This window comes from Moschus berezovskii, chromosome 14, assembly GCF_049115385.1.
Source record: "Moschus berezovskii isolate FMDL1 chromosome 14, NW_MosBer_1.0, whole genome shotgun sequence".
Classification (NCBI taxonomy): domain Eukaryota; kingdom Metazoa; phylum Chordata; class Mammalia; order Artiodactyla; family Moschidae; genus Moschus; species Moschus berezovskii.
In genome coordinates, this window is record NC_142473.1 from 56,536,765 (window position 1) to 56,553,415 (window position 16,651).

Sequence of the window (16,651 nt, forward strand, 5' to 3'; positions counted from 1 at the left end):
TGGGGGCCCAGGGTTTCAATGTACTAATTTGGGGGAACATAAACACTCAGTATACAACACTACTTATACTTTCAGTATTTTAAAGTATATGCACAGATTATATTCTTTAAATTAACTTTTCCAAGATGTGCAAGGAGCTAGTTATAATTACTTCGTAGCATTACTGCAAATATAAAAATAAATAGTCTGTAAAACACTGAGCTCAATTTTTGGCACACAGTAAGTGCTCAGTTAAAGGAGCTTTAAAAAGGAGATATAAAGAGAGAACTGTCAACTGGCTAGAAGACAGCTGTTTACTGGAATACACTATTGCTGTGATATTGTGATTTATAAAAAGCATAAATTTAGTCTTCATCCCTGTTCCTGGCGCAGGGTTCCTAAAAACTTGTGAAATTTTCCTAAGTGATAATAGCAATAAGGATGCTTTTCTTCGGGGGCGGGGGGCGGGTACATGCTATGCGACATGCAGGATCTTACATCCCAAATAGGAGGACAGGGACTGAAGGTTGAATCAATCTCCAATGGTCAATCATACCTATATACTGAAAGAAAGAAAGCAAAAGTCCCTCAGCTGTGTCTGACTTATTGCAACCCCAAGGACTATACATACAGTCCATGGAATTCTCCAGGCCAGAATACTGAAGTGGGTAGCCTTTCCATTCTCCAGGGGGTCTTCCCAACCCAGGGATCAAACCCAGTTCTCCTGCATGGCAGGCAGACTCTACCAGCTGAGCCACAAGGGAAGCCCAATAATACTGGAGCAGGTAGCCTATCCCTTCTCCAGTGGATCTTCCTGACCCAGTAATCAAACCAGGGTTTCCTGCATTGCCAGTGGATTCTTTATCAACTGAGCTATCAAAAATCAAAAAGGACAAATTTCAGAGAGCTTCTATGTTGGTGAACATGTAGAGGTACGGGGAGCGTGGCGCCCTCTAGAGGATCCACATTCCTTTCTGTATTCACTCGTCTTCATCTCTTCCATCTGCCTGTTCCTGAGTTACATGCTTTTATAATAAACCAATAATCTAGTGAATAAACTGGTTTCCTAAGTTCTGTGAGATGCTCTGGCAATTAATTGAACCCAGGGAGGGAGTTATAGGAACCTCAGATTTACAGCCAGTCAGTCAGAAGCACAGGTCACAACCTGGACTTGTGATTGGCATCTGAAATGAGGACAGTTTTATGGGACTGAACTCTCAACCTGTGGAATCTGACATTATCTCCAAGTAGACAGTGTCAGAATTGAGTTGAATTGTGTCAGAATTGAGTTGAATTGTGTCAGAATTGAGTTGAATTGCAGGACACCCTGCTGGTGTCATAGAATAGCTTGGTGTGGGGAAAGAATCCACACAGTGGAATTGGTGTCAGAATTGTAACTGCAAAGTTGTACTTTATTTCCCTACTTCAGAGGGAATTTCAAATCAAGAATTTTTCCAACTTCTCTATTCCTTGTAGCCACCACCCTGTTACCTCTTAAGCAGACAATACCACAACAGACTTGACCCTCCACTTATACTGCCCCCACTCTGAGCCTACCCCAAACTGCTGTCAGGAGCTAGCTGCTTTCTCCTCAAAAGTGAGGCTCCCTACTCCTAGAAACTGAAAAGACAATCCTTTCCCCTAGCTTATCACTGGAAGCAGTGAAAAAAGCACATATTTTAAGACAAATCAGCTTGCTATAACAGAAAGCATTATCACTTTGAAATCATAAAGACCTGAGTTCAAATCTTTCCTCATCCTTCAGAAGCTATATATATACTGGCCAAGTAATACAACATGAATTAAGCTATCAGTTACTTTAACTTAAAAGAAGAGTACTATGGAGTTTATGATTATAATTAATGAAGTACCTAGTATGTACTTGCCAAATGGTAATTAACACTCTTTTAACATAACCATTATTTTTACTAACAATAATAGTGAATGTTTACTCTAATGCATTATATTTGACATCTGTTTTACAGGTTACCTCACTTGGATCTTTATTTCTTGCAATTTGGAAGAAAAGATAACTTGAAAATTTGCCTACTCCATAACACCTAAAAAAGCTGGATAGAAAGTATAACAAACATTTTATGTTATATAACAAATATAGGCAGACTTGAGATTTTAAGAAAGAGAAGAAATCTCCTGAGGTCAAAAAATGAAAACGAAATTAAAAATCAGGAATTCTCAGAGTGAGCTGATATTGGGATGATCTGGGAAGGTTTTTTGGTCTAGGCAATCAAAGAGCCTGTTTTTCATAGGATGGGGGAGGATAGGAGATAAGGCTTTGGGCCCTGGAGAAGCCAAGAGCTGGAACTCAAGTTCCCCTGTATAAAGCTGGGAATTTAGAGTAGTCATCCATGAGTTAAAAAAAAAAAAGAAGTCTGAAAAGTAGAGAGAAAACTGGAAGCTTAGGTTAAAAAAGAAAATTTCCTTAAGAATTGAAACCTTGGCCTGTGCGAAGTTAGAATGTATTCTACTTATATGGAGTTTACACCATCTGCGCAGTCTTAGAATCCCAGCAGAAAAATTAAAACATAGTTCCAGGCTGATAATAATCCTTGGTGATTAGTAGAAACAAAGACAATCCTCCCTCTCTCCCTGCAGAGGAGTACTAATTATCTCATTTAATTCTCACAACTATCCTATGAAATAGTATTATCCCAATTTATAAAATTCAAATTTAGAAAGGTTAAGTGATTTGTCCAAAGTCATCTAGCTATTACCCGAAAAAACTGGGATTTGAACTTGCTTGTGGTTCATTCAGTTGAAACACATTTATCAATATGTTATACTGTTAATTTTTGTGCAAATCAATAGATAAATGCAACTGTTTCTTTCTTAGGTTTAGCAACTCAGTAAGAAGGAAGGCAGCCAGGATCACATGAAACCTGAAGGATTCCCCCCGGCTCTGTCTACCAAAGCGGCTCGGTCCCCTCTGGCAAAGGACTTAGGTTGCTGGAATATTCTGAACCAGGAAGAGAAAAAGCAACAGGCTCCCTAAGTTAGTGGGGCATAGGATACTGCCAAATGGATCCTGGTTACTGATATTAATGGTATTAGAATAAACATACTACAGAAGCCCAAACAGAATGTATTTACTATTGGAGTTATTAAGTCAGGATAATAAAGCTGTTGTGATCAACACAAACATGTGAAATTGAAAATTAATGATGACAGCTTAGTCACATCAGGCTCAATATATTCCTAAATATTATTTGGGTTGCACAGCATTCAGAAAATCCTGATTTACAAGCATAAACAGCTGCAAATGTGTTAGCACACACTGATCATCTTGTGTGTATGCAGGTTTTATAAAAACAATTCTAAATATTTTTTAAAAATCATATCAAATATTTGAGGATTTTTGAAGCCCCACACCCCACAATGTTCTAATAGAACAAAAATTTGGAACAACCAGACAAAAAGTTCTCAGAGATCCCTCTATTCTCAATCTAGAAGGCTATACAGCAAACATAGTAAAGTGCAAATTTATAAAAAGGAACCAGGATGCTCCACACACCTCTTTCCCTTCCAGGGTGAAACTCTCTGTCCTCCCATCTCCGATTCTGCCACCACGACCGTTATTACTCTACGTTTTAAGCTCCATTTCCCATTTTCCCCCCTTTTCTACTCTTTAGTCCAGCTAATCTCAAGTAGCCTGTACCTTGACCATACTTTCTTACCTCCAGGTGTTCATTCATACTGTTATCTTCACCTTGGATTTATTTTCATTATATTTTTTAAGGCTCATGATATACTAAGCACCATGCTAGATAATTTATATATATTTTCTCATTTACTTCCATTACAATACATCCTGCCCATTCTTAGCTACTTGTAAATAATAACGATAATTAAGTACTTACTTGGTGCCATATATTATATGATGAGTGCCTCATACTGCTCATTTAATCCTTGTAGCAGCCCATGAAACACGGTAACACTATTGCTCTCATTTTATAATGAGAACAGCAAGGCTCTGGAAGGTTTATAAAACCTTTCCCAAGGCCAGTAAGGGAGAGAATACCCCCTGGAAAAGTGCTGTCTGAGCTCAGAGAAAAGATGTTAAAGGATAGGGTGGTGCTAGAGAAGACTCTTGAGAGTCCCTTGGACTGCAAGGAGATCCAACCAGTCCATTCTAAAGGAGATCAATCCTGGGTGTTCATTGGAAGGACTGATGCTAAAGCTGAAACTCCAATACTTTGGCCACCTCGTGTGATGAGTTGACTCACTAGAAAAGACTCTGATGCTGGGAAGGATTGGGGGCGGGAGGAGAAGGTGACGACAGAGAATGAGATGGCTGGATGGCATCACCGACTCGGTGGACTTGAGTTTGAGTGAACTCCGGGAGTTGGTGATGGACAGGGAGGCCTGGCGTGCTGTGATTCATGGGGTTGCAAAGAGTCAGACATGACTGAGCGACTGAACTGAACTGAAGCTGTCAGGAGACAATGGCATTCTAGACAGAGAGATGACATTCACAAAGGCACAATAGGAAACAGCGTGGTATGCAGTCAGGAAAGAAATCAGCCTTCAGTATCAGCAGACCTGGTTCAAACACCTAGTTTTGTTTTGTGACTTCACTACAACTGTATTTTTCTCATCTATGAAATGGTTATAATAAGCTTCACCATGTATAATTAAGATTAAACATGATATGTAAAAGTGCCCAGTACAGGACGAGGCCTATGGTAGGTACCCAGTAATAAATAAATGTTACCTCCCTTCCTTTCCCCTAGTGGCAGTTCAATAATCCACGGTCTTAAGAACATCGTTTTTATCTCCACTAAACTACAGACATGTCTCCCTTCTACAAGTTTCCAAGCTTTACAAGGGCTTTTGGAAGGGTTGTATGCCAAAAGTCATTGAGCACCTTATGTGGTAGGGTCCTTAACCACCACTTCTCAAACTCAGAGTCATTCTCACACCACTCACCTGTGTAGGCCATGTTCTTCGGGTTGCCATAAGGAGCCCCAGGCTGCACGGGGCTATAAACAGGGTTCATTGTGGACAACTGAGAATCCTACAAAAAAACAAACAAACAAAAAACCAGCATTGATTATTGACTGCTCATTTTCCCTGACATCAGCTTCTGATCTATAATCTTCAAGTGACAGAGAGAAGCAACAGAGTATAACAGAAGGAGGACTTAAAAAAAAAGCCGCTTGTTTGTACTTGGCACTTTGCTAGACAATTTTCCCACTGTACACATGAAGATACTGAGAGGCAGAGAAGTGACACAATTGGCCTAATGTCAGCCCCAGCCTTTTGATTCTCAGTTCAGTACTAGTCCCACTATCCCATAAATTCAGCTACCATGAGTGTACTGTGTGGCACTGGCCAAGTCTCTTCCCCTCTCTGGGCTTCAATGTCCTGACATAAAATCAACTACTTCAGGTTCTCTGAGGTCCTTTCTAATTCTAAGGATGCCTGTCTATGAGCTGGGAAAGGATGCACTTCTACTGCTCACCAGGGGAGCCCCAATGCCTGGTAATAAGCATACAGACTGCTGGAAGAAGAGCAGCAAGTGTGTTCTTCACCCTTTGCACTTACAGAAAACAAGATACACTAGTAGCAGTTTTTGGGGGAAATGGGAATGTATTGCCATTGACCATTTTAATGCAAACAAGGAAACACAGCCAAGGTCTCTTTCAAAATTTATTCAAGGGAAAGAAACAAACTTGTAAATCTATGTGTAGTATCACCTGCACAAGTGCTCTGTTAATTACTTTAATGAAGCACATTCTCCATTCTGATTAATGGAATATTAAGCTATATTAGCCAGCCAATTTGTCCCACCTTGTTTAGGGAACCAACTCTGATACACAGGCCAACACATGTTTGAAAACGTGTCTCCAAATATATTATTTACACTTCATAAAAATCAAGCTATTTCCTCCTAACTAGGCTCACATGATAGAAAGGCAGTATTTTAGGTCATTAACTTCTTCCATAGCACCTCAGGATAGGAAACAAGTCAAATGCTGAAGTCAATCAGTTTAAGTCGACAATCAGTTTAAGAAGACAACTGCTCTGAGATTAATTAGCCTGTCCTCACTTTCACACATTGGAGAAGGAAATGGCAACCCACTCCAGTGTTCTTGCCTGGAGAATCCCAGGGACAGGGGAGCCTGGTGGGCTGCCATCTATGGGGTCACACAGAGTCGAACACGACTGAAGTGACTTAGCAGCAGCAGCAGGGTTCTGGAATAAGAGGTGGAGGAAAGATGGGTTCCCAGAGAGAGGAAGGTGGGGTAAACAGGTAAAAAAGAAAATGCCATTGGTCAAATTCAGACGACAGAACTTCTTGAAATGTACCCAATGTGCAGCCCTGGCAAATCACCCCAGGGCAACAGGCTAGATTAAACTATCATCAGTCGACAAACTGAAACTAGAACAACCTGATGAAAGTTATAGAAAATATACACATTCCGGCACAAATTAAGAAAAAAACATACTTGCAGCCAGAGTGATCCAAGAATACTGCCAAGAATGTGCGCGTGTGCTCAGTTGTGTCTGACTGTTTGTGATACAGACTGGAGACCACCAGGCTTCTCTGTCCATGGCATTTACCAGGTAAGAATGTTGGAGTGGGTTGCCATTTCCTTCTCCAGGGGATCTTCCCAACCCAGGAATCAAATTCACATCTCCTGCATCAGCAAGCAGATTCTTTACCACTGCACCATCTGGGAAGTCCACAGTCAAGTACATTCTCTCTCTAAATATAAGCACTCTCCTGGCAAGGTGCTAAGAGAGTTCACAGATGTTAAAATACATTGCAAACTACAAAGTGGAATGCAGATGTAAATAATGATGGTAATAGCCTTGGATCTCTCTTCTACCCAACGGGTTCTCTGTTAAATAAGCCAGGGTAAGGAAGACGGCTAAGCAGCGCAACGGGTCCTATAAATATCTAAGCACTCTCCTACTGAGAAGCTACTCTGTGTTGCTGATTGGACAAAGTTTGAAATTGCTCTTCATAACCAAAGAAACTCATCAGTTTTGAAACTGGTCTCCTGCTGCTCAAAAATGAGAACCACAGCCTCAGAAGGAGACCATGCCTGACTAGCACTCCATAACAGCATGGGCTACAACCTCAACTAATGACTGGCAGAAATAAGTTCTGCCAGGGGTTCAAAATGTGGAATAAGAATACGACAGGCAGACAGAGTTCCTGGCTTTCAAGGGAAGGTCAGCCTTTTACAACAGAATCCACACACTAATAGTTTCAGGGACAGGCTAAAAATGAGTAGGAAGATCACAAGCTCTATTATCAGGCAGATTTGGGTTCAAATTCTGGAACTGCCACATACCAAATGTGGGACCACAGGCAAGCCTACTAACTTTCCTGAGCCTCAAAATGGGAAAGAAAAACACATACTTTGCAGAGTTGTAGGTATTTTTTTGAGGTACAATTTACATGTAGTAAAATTTACTCCTTTTAGGTACACAGTTCTATGAGCTCTGAAAAATGTATATAGTTGTACAAACACCACCACAATTAGGATACAAAGTATTTTCACCATCCCCAAAAGTTCTCTATCTTTGGGGTCAACACCCTCCCCATATATCCTAACTGTGGCAACCTCTAATCTGTTTTCTGTTGTTGTTTTGTATACTCAAATATCAACTTTTATTGTAACAAGATGAAAAAAGTGAGGCTGAGAAATGGCAAATGAACAGCCTGAGATCACAAAATAAGTAAGGGACCAGGTTAAGACAAGCACCCTAAATCAGAGACCTAAATGAGACAGCTAAAAAGATAAAACTCACAGAAGAAAGAAAAGACAGCAAAACCTTTATGACCTTGGATTTGGCAATGGTGTCTTTATTATGATTCTAATAGCCCCTGAGAGAGCCCACCATGGAGGCAATTCAAATCTACCTACTGGGTCCTTGCTGGACACACACAGGCAGTTATGAGAAAATAAAGGTGCTGACTGCCTGACTTCTATTCCTGCCAGCTGTATAGGATATTAGCTGCCACATGCTATCAATCCAATCTGATTTCACTTCTTAAGATAAGTGCCTGAGGTGTAAGTCCCATCTAGCTCCCTCTCTAGACCTGAGTATGGAGCTGCCCCTGCTCCCTGGGGTTGAACCACAGTAAGTCTACATTACTTGTGTCAGCAAACACAACTCTGCAATAGCTTCCCATCTCATTCATGATAAAATCCAAAGCCCTTACATGCTTCAGTCATGTCCAACTCTGCAACCCTATGGACTGTAGCCTGCCAGGATCCTCTGTCCATGTGATTCTCCACGCAAGCATACTGGAGTGGGTTGCCATGCCCCTCCTCCAGAAGACCCAAGTGGGATCCTCCCCACCCAGGGATCCTTCCCATGTCTCTTACATCTCCTGCATTGGCAGGCAGGTTCTTTACCACTAGCGCCACCTGGGGAGCCCCTATAAAGGTCTACGAGGCCTTATATGATCTGGTCTCACATGCCCACCAATCTGGTTGCAACTCCTACTACTATCTCTTGATTTCTACACTCCAATCACAATGACATTCTTGTTCCCTGAACACACATGTATGCTTATGCCTCAGGGCCTTTGCACTTGCTCTTTCTCACACCTTCATTCAGGTCTCTGCACAAATGTCACCTTGTCCGAAGTTAATTCCTCAGCCAACCTATCTAAAAATAACTAAGAAAGTTAATTCCTCAGCTAACCTATCTAAAAATAACTCCTACTGTTATTCTCTGTCCCCAATTTCTGTTTTACTTTTCATATTGACCCCAATCACTAATTGACATCCTTTCTTGTCTATTTGTTTATTCTTTCCCCCATTTGAGTTGTAAGTTCCATAAGAACAAGCATTCTATTTATTTTTTCTTGTATCCCCAGTACCCAAAATATTACCTAGTATATAATGGTCACTAAATGCATAGTAGTTGAATACATAATGAACCATCCTTCATGCTTCCCTCAAAAAACAACTCTGGAATAGTTTCAAGGTGTTTGGCACTTCCTGGCATATTTCAGTCAACAACTTGGCTTCACATCTCTCCAGCATTTACTTCCAATGTTCAGAGAAGCCTCTACTGATAACTCATCTTGGGCAGTACAAGCAATGGTGAGCCGGGTGGCAGCATGATGACTAAGGAAAACAGCCAGAGGCGCTAAAGACTTCCCTCCTCGTGGAGCTGGACTTCATCCCCAGACTGTTTGAGAAGTAGCCTGCCGTTGCTACCCTCAAAAATATCTGAACAATCTCTTTCAAATCAATAGCAAAATCTATGAACACAAAATGACAAGAAAAATTTCAGGGGTGAAGAGTGAACACTTAGAAGTACCATATGCACAACAGGTTGCAGTGTTTAAAATTAACATAGTTTACAAACTACCTATATAAGGTTTTAAAGAACTTTACCGTTTACAAAGCTAATATAGATGGTCCCCAAATTATGAGAGTTTGCTTAAGATTTTTCAACTTTACAATGGTACCAAAGCAGTATGTATTCAGTAGGAACATACTTTGAATTCTGAATTTTGCTTTTCCTGGGCTAGTGTATGCAGCACAATACTCTCCCATGATATTTGGCAGCAACAGCAATAAGCTACAGCTCCCAGTCAGTCAAGGGTAAACAACCAATTTACATGTGCAACCATTCTGTATCCATATAACCATTCTGTTTTTCACTTAAAATATAGTATTTAATAAATTATATGAGATATTCAACATTACAAAATAGGCTTCATGTTAGATGATTTTGCTCATCTGAAGGCTACTGTGTTCTGAGCATGTTTAAAGTAGGCTAGGCTAAACCATGATGTTTGGTAGGTTAGGTGCATTAAACGCATTATCAACTTAAAATGGGTTTATTGGGATGCAACCTCATTGTAAGTTAAGGAAGATCTAGTTTACAAGGAGATTTTAATCACTATCTCACTTGATCCTTTGAAGTAAGCAACACAAAGACTATTAATTTCATTTGACAGATGAAGAAATTAAAGCTTACAGGTTTAATGTATATTAGGATGGATACTATTAAAAAAAAAGATATAGTGTCTGCCCAAAGGAGGCTATGGTCTAGTTAGGGAATTTTAAAAGTTAAATAAAAATAAACATGCCAAAAATAATGGAACTTTTAAGTTCAGAGGTGGAACTTCTGGAATACAATACCTAAATTGCTCAGCAAACCCTCTTCCCTAAAAGCAACAAGAAAACTGAACAAAACTGTCAAAAACAACTATTTTGGGCCTCTGAAAATTAACCAAAGGTATACATCAAACTGAGAAATGGTTATATAAGAAGAATTACTGAACCATATCAAAAACAGTGAGAATCTGTAGCATTTTAGGCTCAAGCTGCTCCTACCCTCTAGCCCCCAACTCTCTGGAATAATTCCATCAGGCCAGGCCAGAAGGATGACTTGCCAGAGTGGACTGATTTGATGCTGAGTGTAAAAAATTTTCTCTGGATATTGCCCAGAGTCATCGTTGAAAACAATAGAGGGACAATCTGGGGAACAATAGTCAACTATCCAGGAAGGCCACTACTGCAGCTGGCCTAAGGTCATAATACTAGTTAGGGCAGGCAACAGGCCTGCAGATAAGCCAGAAATTTTAAAGGGAGTTCTTGTTCTTGCCTGGAGAATCCCAGGGATGGGGGAGCCTGGTGGGCGTCTATGGGGTCGCACAGAGTTGGACACGACTGGTTGCACAGAGTCGGACACGACTGAAGCGACTTAGCAGCAGCTGGGAACAAAAGATGAGACCCACTATGGGATCCCTGGTGATGTGTAAGGTTTCATACATGCTAAGAAGAAACTGGAGCAGTTCTAGGTATCTATAGACCCAATGTGAATATAAGGCCTTGAACACACTGAAAGTAAAGGCTGGAGCAGAATTGCAAAAATTGCCTGAACTTTGAATGCATTCTCCTATCAACAAACAAGCCCATCAACAAAAGGGTGGAAGATTTCCTGGTCTAGGACTGAAGCCAGTCATTGTTGACCACTAAACTATGCTGACCCAGGGGTGACCTTCAGGAAGCCTAGTTTAAAAATTAAAATTAAAAAAAAATATGACCATAGGGACTTCCTGGTGGTCCAGTGGCTAAGACTCCATGCTCCCAATGAGGGGCCTGGGTTTGATCCCTTGGGCAGGGAATTAGATCTCACATTCCACAACTAAGAGTTTGCATGCTGTTAAAGATCCTGATTGCTGTAACTAAAAGAACCCACATGCTACAAGAACTGAAGATCCCATGTGTGGCAACTAAGACACAGCACCGTCAAATACATAAAGATTAAGAAAGAAACTCTTTTCACAGAGACTTTCTTTAAATAAATATATGACCGGAATAAACTACTTGCATGTTAAATAAATAAATAAATGTTCATGGTTAAAAAAAGAAACATCAGCAGTCACACACTACAAAGTAGTCTGAGCATGTACTAAAGAAACCAAAAAAGAGGGGTTAGAAAAATAAATGCAATAGCCCTCCCATTCCTTAGTGGTGGAAGAATCTGAATCAAGAGTTGCTGCATTATATTATCTACAACATAGTTTTTTAAGCAAAAAACTCATAAAACATGCAAAGACACTGGGATGACCCATTTACGGGGGGGATAAAAGGAGACTACAGAAATTGTCTCCAAGGAGACTTAGATATTAGAATCAGCAGATAAATATTTCAAAGCATCTATTATAAATATTTTTTAAAATAAAGGAAACCATATACAAAGAACTAAATGAAAGTATGATAATTACTCATCAAATAAAAAATATCAATAAACAGAAATTGTAAAAAGAACCAAATGAAAATTGTATTCTGAAATCAAACATTCAAGAGGACTCAAAACAAATCTGAGCTGACAGAAGAAAGAATCATCAAATTCAAAGATGGATGAATACAGATAATGCAATCTGAAAAACAAAAAATGAAAAATAAAGCCAGAGACCTGTGGGAAACTATGGAACAAACCAACATACAAGTAATGGCATTTCTAAAGAGAGGAAAGAAAGGAGTAGAAAAAATATCTGAACATATAATCACCAAAAGCTTCCCAAATTTGATTTTAAAAACAAACATTACACTACACCCAAGATGGTGACCTCCAAGTGGGCTTAACACAAAAAGACACACACTTGTATATATCATAGTAAAAACAGTTGAAAGCCAAAGAGAAAATTTTGAAAGTGGCAAGAGAAAAAAACTTATGAGACGAAAGGGGACAACAGTAAGATTAAGGTTAACAGCTCACTTCTCATTAGAAACAATGGAGGCCAGAGGCAGTGGAATAATAAATCAAATGCACTGAACGAAAAAAAGTTTACCAACCACAATTTGTGACCCCAGTAAAAATATCATTCAAAATTAAAGGCAAAAATAAAGACATCCCCAAATAACTAACAACTAAGATAATTCACAGATAGCAATCTCCCTTTCCAAAAACCCTGAAGACATACTAAAGCCTTCTGGCTGAAAGAAAATGGCACTACAGAGTAATTCAAATCCACGTGAAAAGAAAAAGAGCATCAGTAAAGGCTATTACCTAGGTAAAAATAAAGATAACATAAATATTTTTCTCTTAAAAGACAGTTCTGTAAAACAATAACTTTAAAACTACATTGTTGCATCTATGACATACAAAGATTTACTGTACAGAAAAATAAGACCCCAAAGCAAAAGAGAGGAAAAATGGAGCTACACTGGAACAAAGTTTCTAAATTTTACTGAAATTAAGTTAGTTAAAGTACATTGATTGTATATGTGTTTTCTTCTTTTTTTTTCTCTTGGCTGCACCATAGGCATGCAGAATCTCAGTTCCCTGATCAGGGATCAAATCTGTGCCCTCTGCATTGGCAACACTGTCTTAACCACTGGACCACCAGGGAAGTCCCAGATTGTTTGCACATGAAGTAGATTACAATATGTAATGTGTACTAAAGATATATATATTTAATCCCCAAAACAACCATTAAGAAAATAACTTCCAAAGTTTATTAATAACAATATCAACAATAAAAAAGAACAAACTACTGATACATATCATAGCATTCAGTTCAGTTGCTCAGTCGTGTCCGACTCTTGGCGACCCCATGAATCACAGCACGCCAAGCCTAGCATTAATTAACCTCAAAAATATTGTGCTAACTGAAAGAAGCCAGAACAAAAGACAGCATATTAGGTGATTCCATTTATATGAAATGTTCAGACAAGGCAAATCATGGGGCAGATAGATATTTGTTCACCTAGGACCTGGAGTAGAAATGGAGGTTGACAGCAAATGAGAGCAAGAGATCTCTTTGGGGTAATTAAAAATGGTTTAAACTGGATTTTGGTGATAGTTGCACAACTCAGTAAATTTACTAAAGAGCATTGAATAGTATACTTAAAATGGGTGAATTTTATCATATGTTATACCTCAATAAAGCTATTAAAATAACACAAATTCGTGATTCTTGAATCATCAAGGAAAAAATACAGAATTTTTTTAATGCACTAGAAGGAATTATGTCATTTAATTCAATATCCTCATTTTTACACATGAACTGAAATCTCGTGACAAGCTCTGAGCAAAGTGTTACTAAGTCAGAGATACCAGGACATAATTCCTATCCCTGAGGTGTTTGTATGAGCGAGAAAAACATGAAAACTAACAATAGCAAAATTGTACTGTTATTATACGGAATGCTAGAATTTAAAGAAAGAACAGCTTAGGAATTATGTCATTTAATTCAATATCCTCATTTATACACATGAACTGAAATCTCCTGACAAGCTCTGAGCAAAGTGTTACTAAGTCAGAGATAACAGGACATAATTCCTGTCCCTGAGGTGTTTGTATGAGCGAGAAAAACATGAAAACTAACAATAGCAAAACTGTACTGTTATTATACAGAATGCTAGAATTTAAAGAAAGAACAGCTTACTAAAGGATGGGGGGGTGGGAGAGATGTTCTGATTGCCACTAGATGGCAATATGCTCAGTTAAACGATTCTATTTCCCAGTCTCTCCTGTAGTTAAGTGAGGCTATGTGATTCAGTTCAGTTGCTCAGTCGGGTCCAACTCTTTGCGACCCCATGAATCACAGCACGCCAGGCCTCCCTGTCCATCACCAACTCCAGGAGTTCACTCAAACTCATGTTCATCGAGGGGGTGATGCCATCCAGCCATCTCATTCTCTGTCGTCCCCGTCTCCTCCCGCTCCCAATCCCTCCCGGCATTAGTCTTTTCCAGTGAGTCAACTCGTCACATGAGGTGGCCAAAGTATTGGAGTTTCAGCTTTAGCATCAGTCCTTGCAATGAACACCCAGGACTGATCTCCTTTAGAATGGACTGGTTGGATCTCCTTGCAGTACAAGGGACTCTCAAGAGTCTTCTCCAGCACCACAGTTCAAAAGCATCAATTCTTCGGCAATCAGCTTTCTTCACAGTCCAACTCTCACATCCATACATGATCACGGGGAAAAACACAGCCTTGACTAGACAGACCTTGGTTGGCAAAGTAATGTCTCTGCTTTTTAATATGCTATCTAGGTTGGTCATAACTTTCCTTCCAAGGAGTAAGCGTCTTTTAATTTCATGGCTGCAACAGCATCTGCAGTGATTTTGGAGATGTAACTGAAATATATTGTATAGGACTTACACTTAAAGGCTGCTTAAAGCGATCAGTTAGCTGGGGGAGGTGTCTTTCCTTCTCTTCTTCCTCATACCTGCTATCTGGAATTAGGACATGATGACTGGAGCTCATCAACCTTTTCTGGGAAGTGATCTTGAGAATAGAAGTCTCAAACCAAGGATGACAGAAGAAGCCTGGATCATTTCAATCAAGAAGCCTTGATTTTTTTCAGCCCTGGACTACCTTTTTACTGTTTTACACAAGAAAATAAAACCCTATGGTTTTAAACTATTGTTACTATATGTAGCTGAACCTAATCTTATTTAATTAAGGAGAGAGATATATAAGATTTCAAAAGAACGTTATATGACCTATGTTTTGAAGGATGACAGGAATTCTACAGAGGGAGAAGGAAAGGTCACTTGTGAAATTATACAATGAGAGAGCAAGGCACATTCAGAGAACACTGTATAATTCTGAAAAGCTGTAACATAGAATTGCAGGGAAAACATGGCAGGAATATTCTCATCTTGTCCCTATTTCTCAATTGTGTCCTCTTAGCTCTTATGAAGGATCTCAGAGAATTCTCTGGTGGTCCAGTGGTTAGGACTCCATGCTCTCCCCACCAAGGGTACAAGATCAGTCCCTGGTGAGAGAACTGAGATCCCACAAGCTGTGTGGTGCAGTCCAAAAAAAAAAATATCTCAGAAAGCCAGATGGGCATGACTACAGGCCATTTTATGATCCCAGGATCTCTGAAACTTCTTTGTTATAAATACTTATGGCTGTAATTTGCCTGCCCAATTCTTTTCTTCCTGCTACATTTTAAGCAACATAAGGTTAAGGGAACATATCTGTTTTATTCACCACTGAATTTCCAGTAAAGGGCTTGGTATAAAGTAAGGTGCTCAGTAAAGGTTTTCGACTAGATGAATGAATTAACTAGTGGGTAAGTTAAAAGAAAGCTTTTATTGGAATTCAACAGTTTAATATCACATTCAGTTCAGTTACTCAGTGATGTCCAACTCTTTACGACCCCATGAACCACAGCACGCCAGGCGTCCCTGTCCATCACCAACTCCCGGAGTTCACTCAAACTCATGTCCATCGAGGGGGTGATGCCATCCAGCCATATCATTCTCTGTTGTCCCCTTCTCCTCCTGCCCCCAATCCCTCCCAGCATCAGAGTCTTTTCCAGTGAGTCAACTCGTCACATGAGGTGGCCAAAGTATTGGAGTTTCAGCTTTAGCATCAGTCCTTCCAATGAACACTCAGGACTGATCTCCTTTAGAATGGACTGGTTGGATCTCCTCGCAGTCCAAGGGACTCTCAAGAGTCTTCTCCAACACTGCAGTTCAAAAGCACCAATTCTTCGGTGATCAGCTTTCTTCACAGTCCAACTCTCACATCCATACATGACCATGGGAAAAACCATAGCCTTGACTAGACGGACCTTTGTCGGCAAAGTAATGTTTCTGCTTTTTAATATGCTATCTAGATTGGTCATAACTTTCCTTCCAAGGAGTAAGCGTCTTTTAATTTCATGGCTGCAGTCACCATCTGCAGTGATCTTGGAGCCCAAAAAAATAAAGTCAGCCACTGTTTGCACTGTTTCCCCATCTATCTGCCGTGAAGTGATGCGACTGGGTGCCATGATCTTTGTTTTCTGAATGTTGAGTTTTAAGCCAACTTTTTCACTCTCCTCTTTCACTTTCATCAAGAGGCTCTTTAGTTCTTCTTCACTTTCTGCCATAAGGGTGGTGTCATCTGCATATCTGAGGTTATTGATATTTCTCCCAGCAATCCTGATTCCAGCTTGTGCTTCCTCCAGCCCAGCGTTTCTCATTGTGTACTCTGCATATAAGTTAAATAAGCAGGGTGACAATATACACCCTTGAAGTACTCCTTTTCCTATTTGGAACCAGTCTGTTGTTCCATGTCCAGTTCTAACTGTTGCTTCCTGACCTGCACACAGATTTCTCAAGAGCTTCAATTGTGTCCAACTCTTTGAGACCTCATGGACTGTACCAGGCTCCTCTGTCCATGGGATTCTCCAGGCAAGAATACTGGGGTGGGTTGCCATTT

The 16,651-nt window shown here is 39.9% G+C and overlaps 1 protein-coding gene across 2 annotated transcripts in view; it reads right to left on the minus strand.

The window, feature by feature from the left end:
• The window catches only part of FAM168A (family with sequence similarity 168 member A), a 205,639-nt gene that overhangs the window by 67,997 nt on the left and 120,991 nt on the right, over positions 1-16,651 (minus strand). For both annotated transcript variants that reach the window (XM_055423642.2, XM_055423641.2), the window contains exon 2: positions 4,924-5,011. In XM_055423642.2, the coding sequence (XP_055279617.1) occupies positions 4,924-4,993 (70 nt within the window). In that variant the 5' untranslated portion in view covers positions 4,994-5,011. The remainder of the gene's footprint in view (positions 1-4,923; positions 5,012-16,651) is intronic.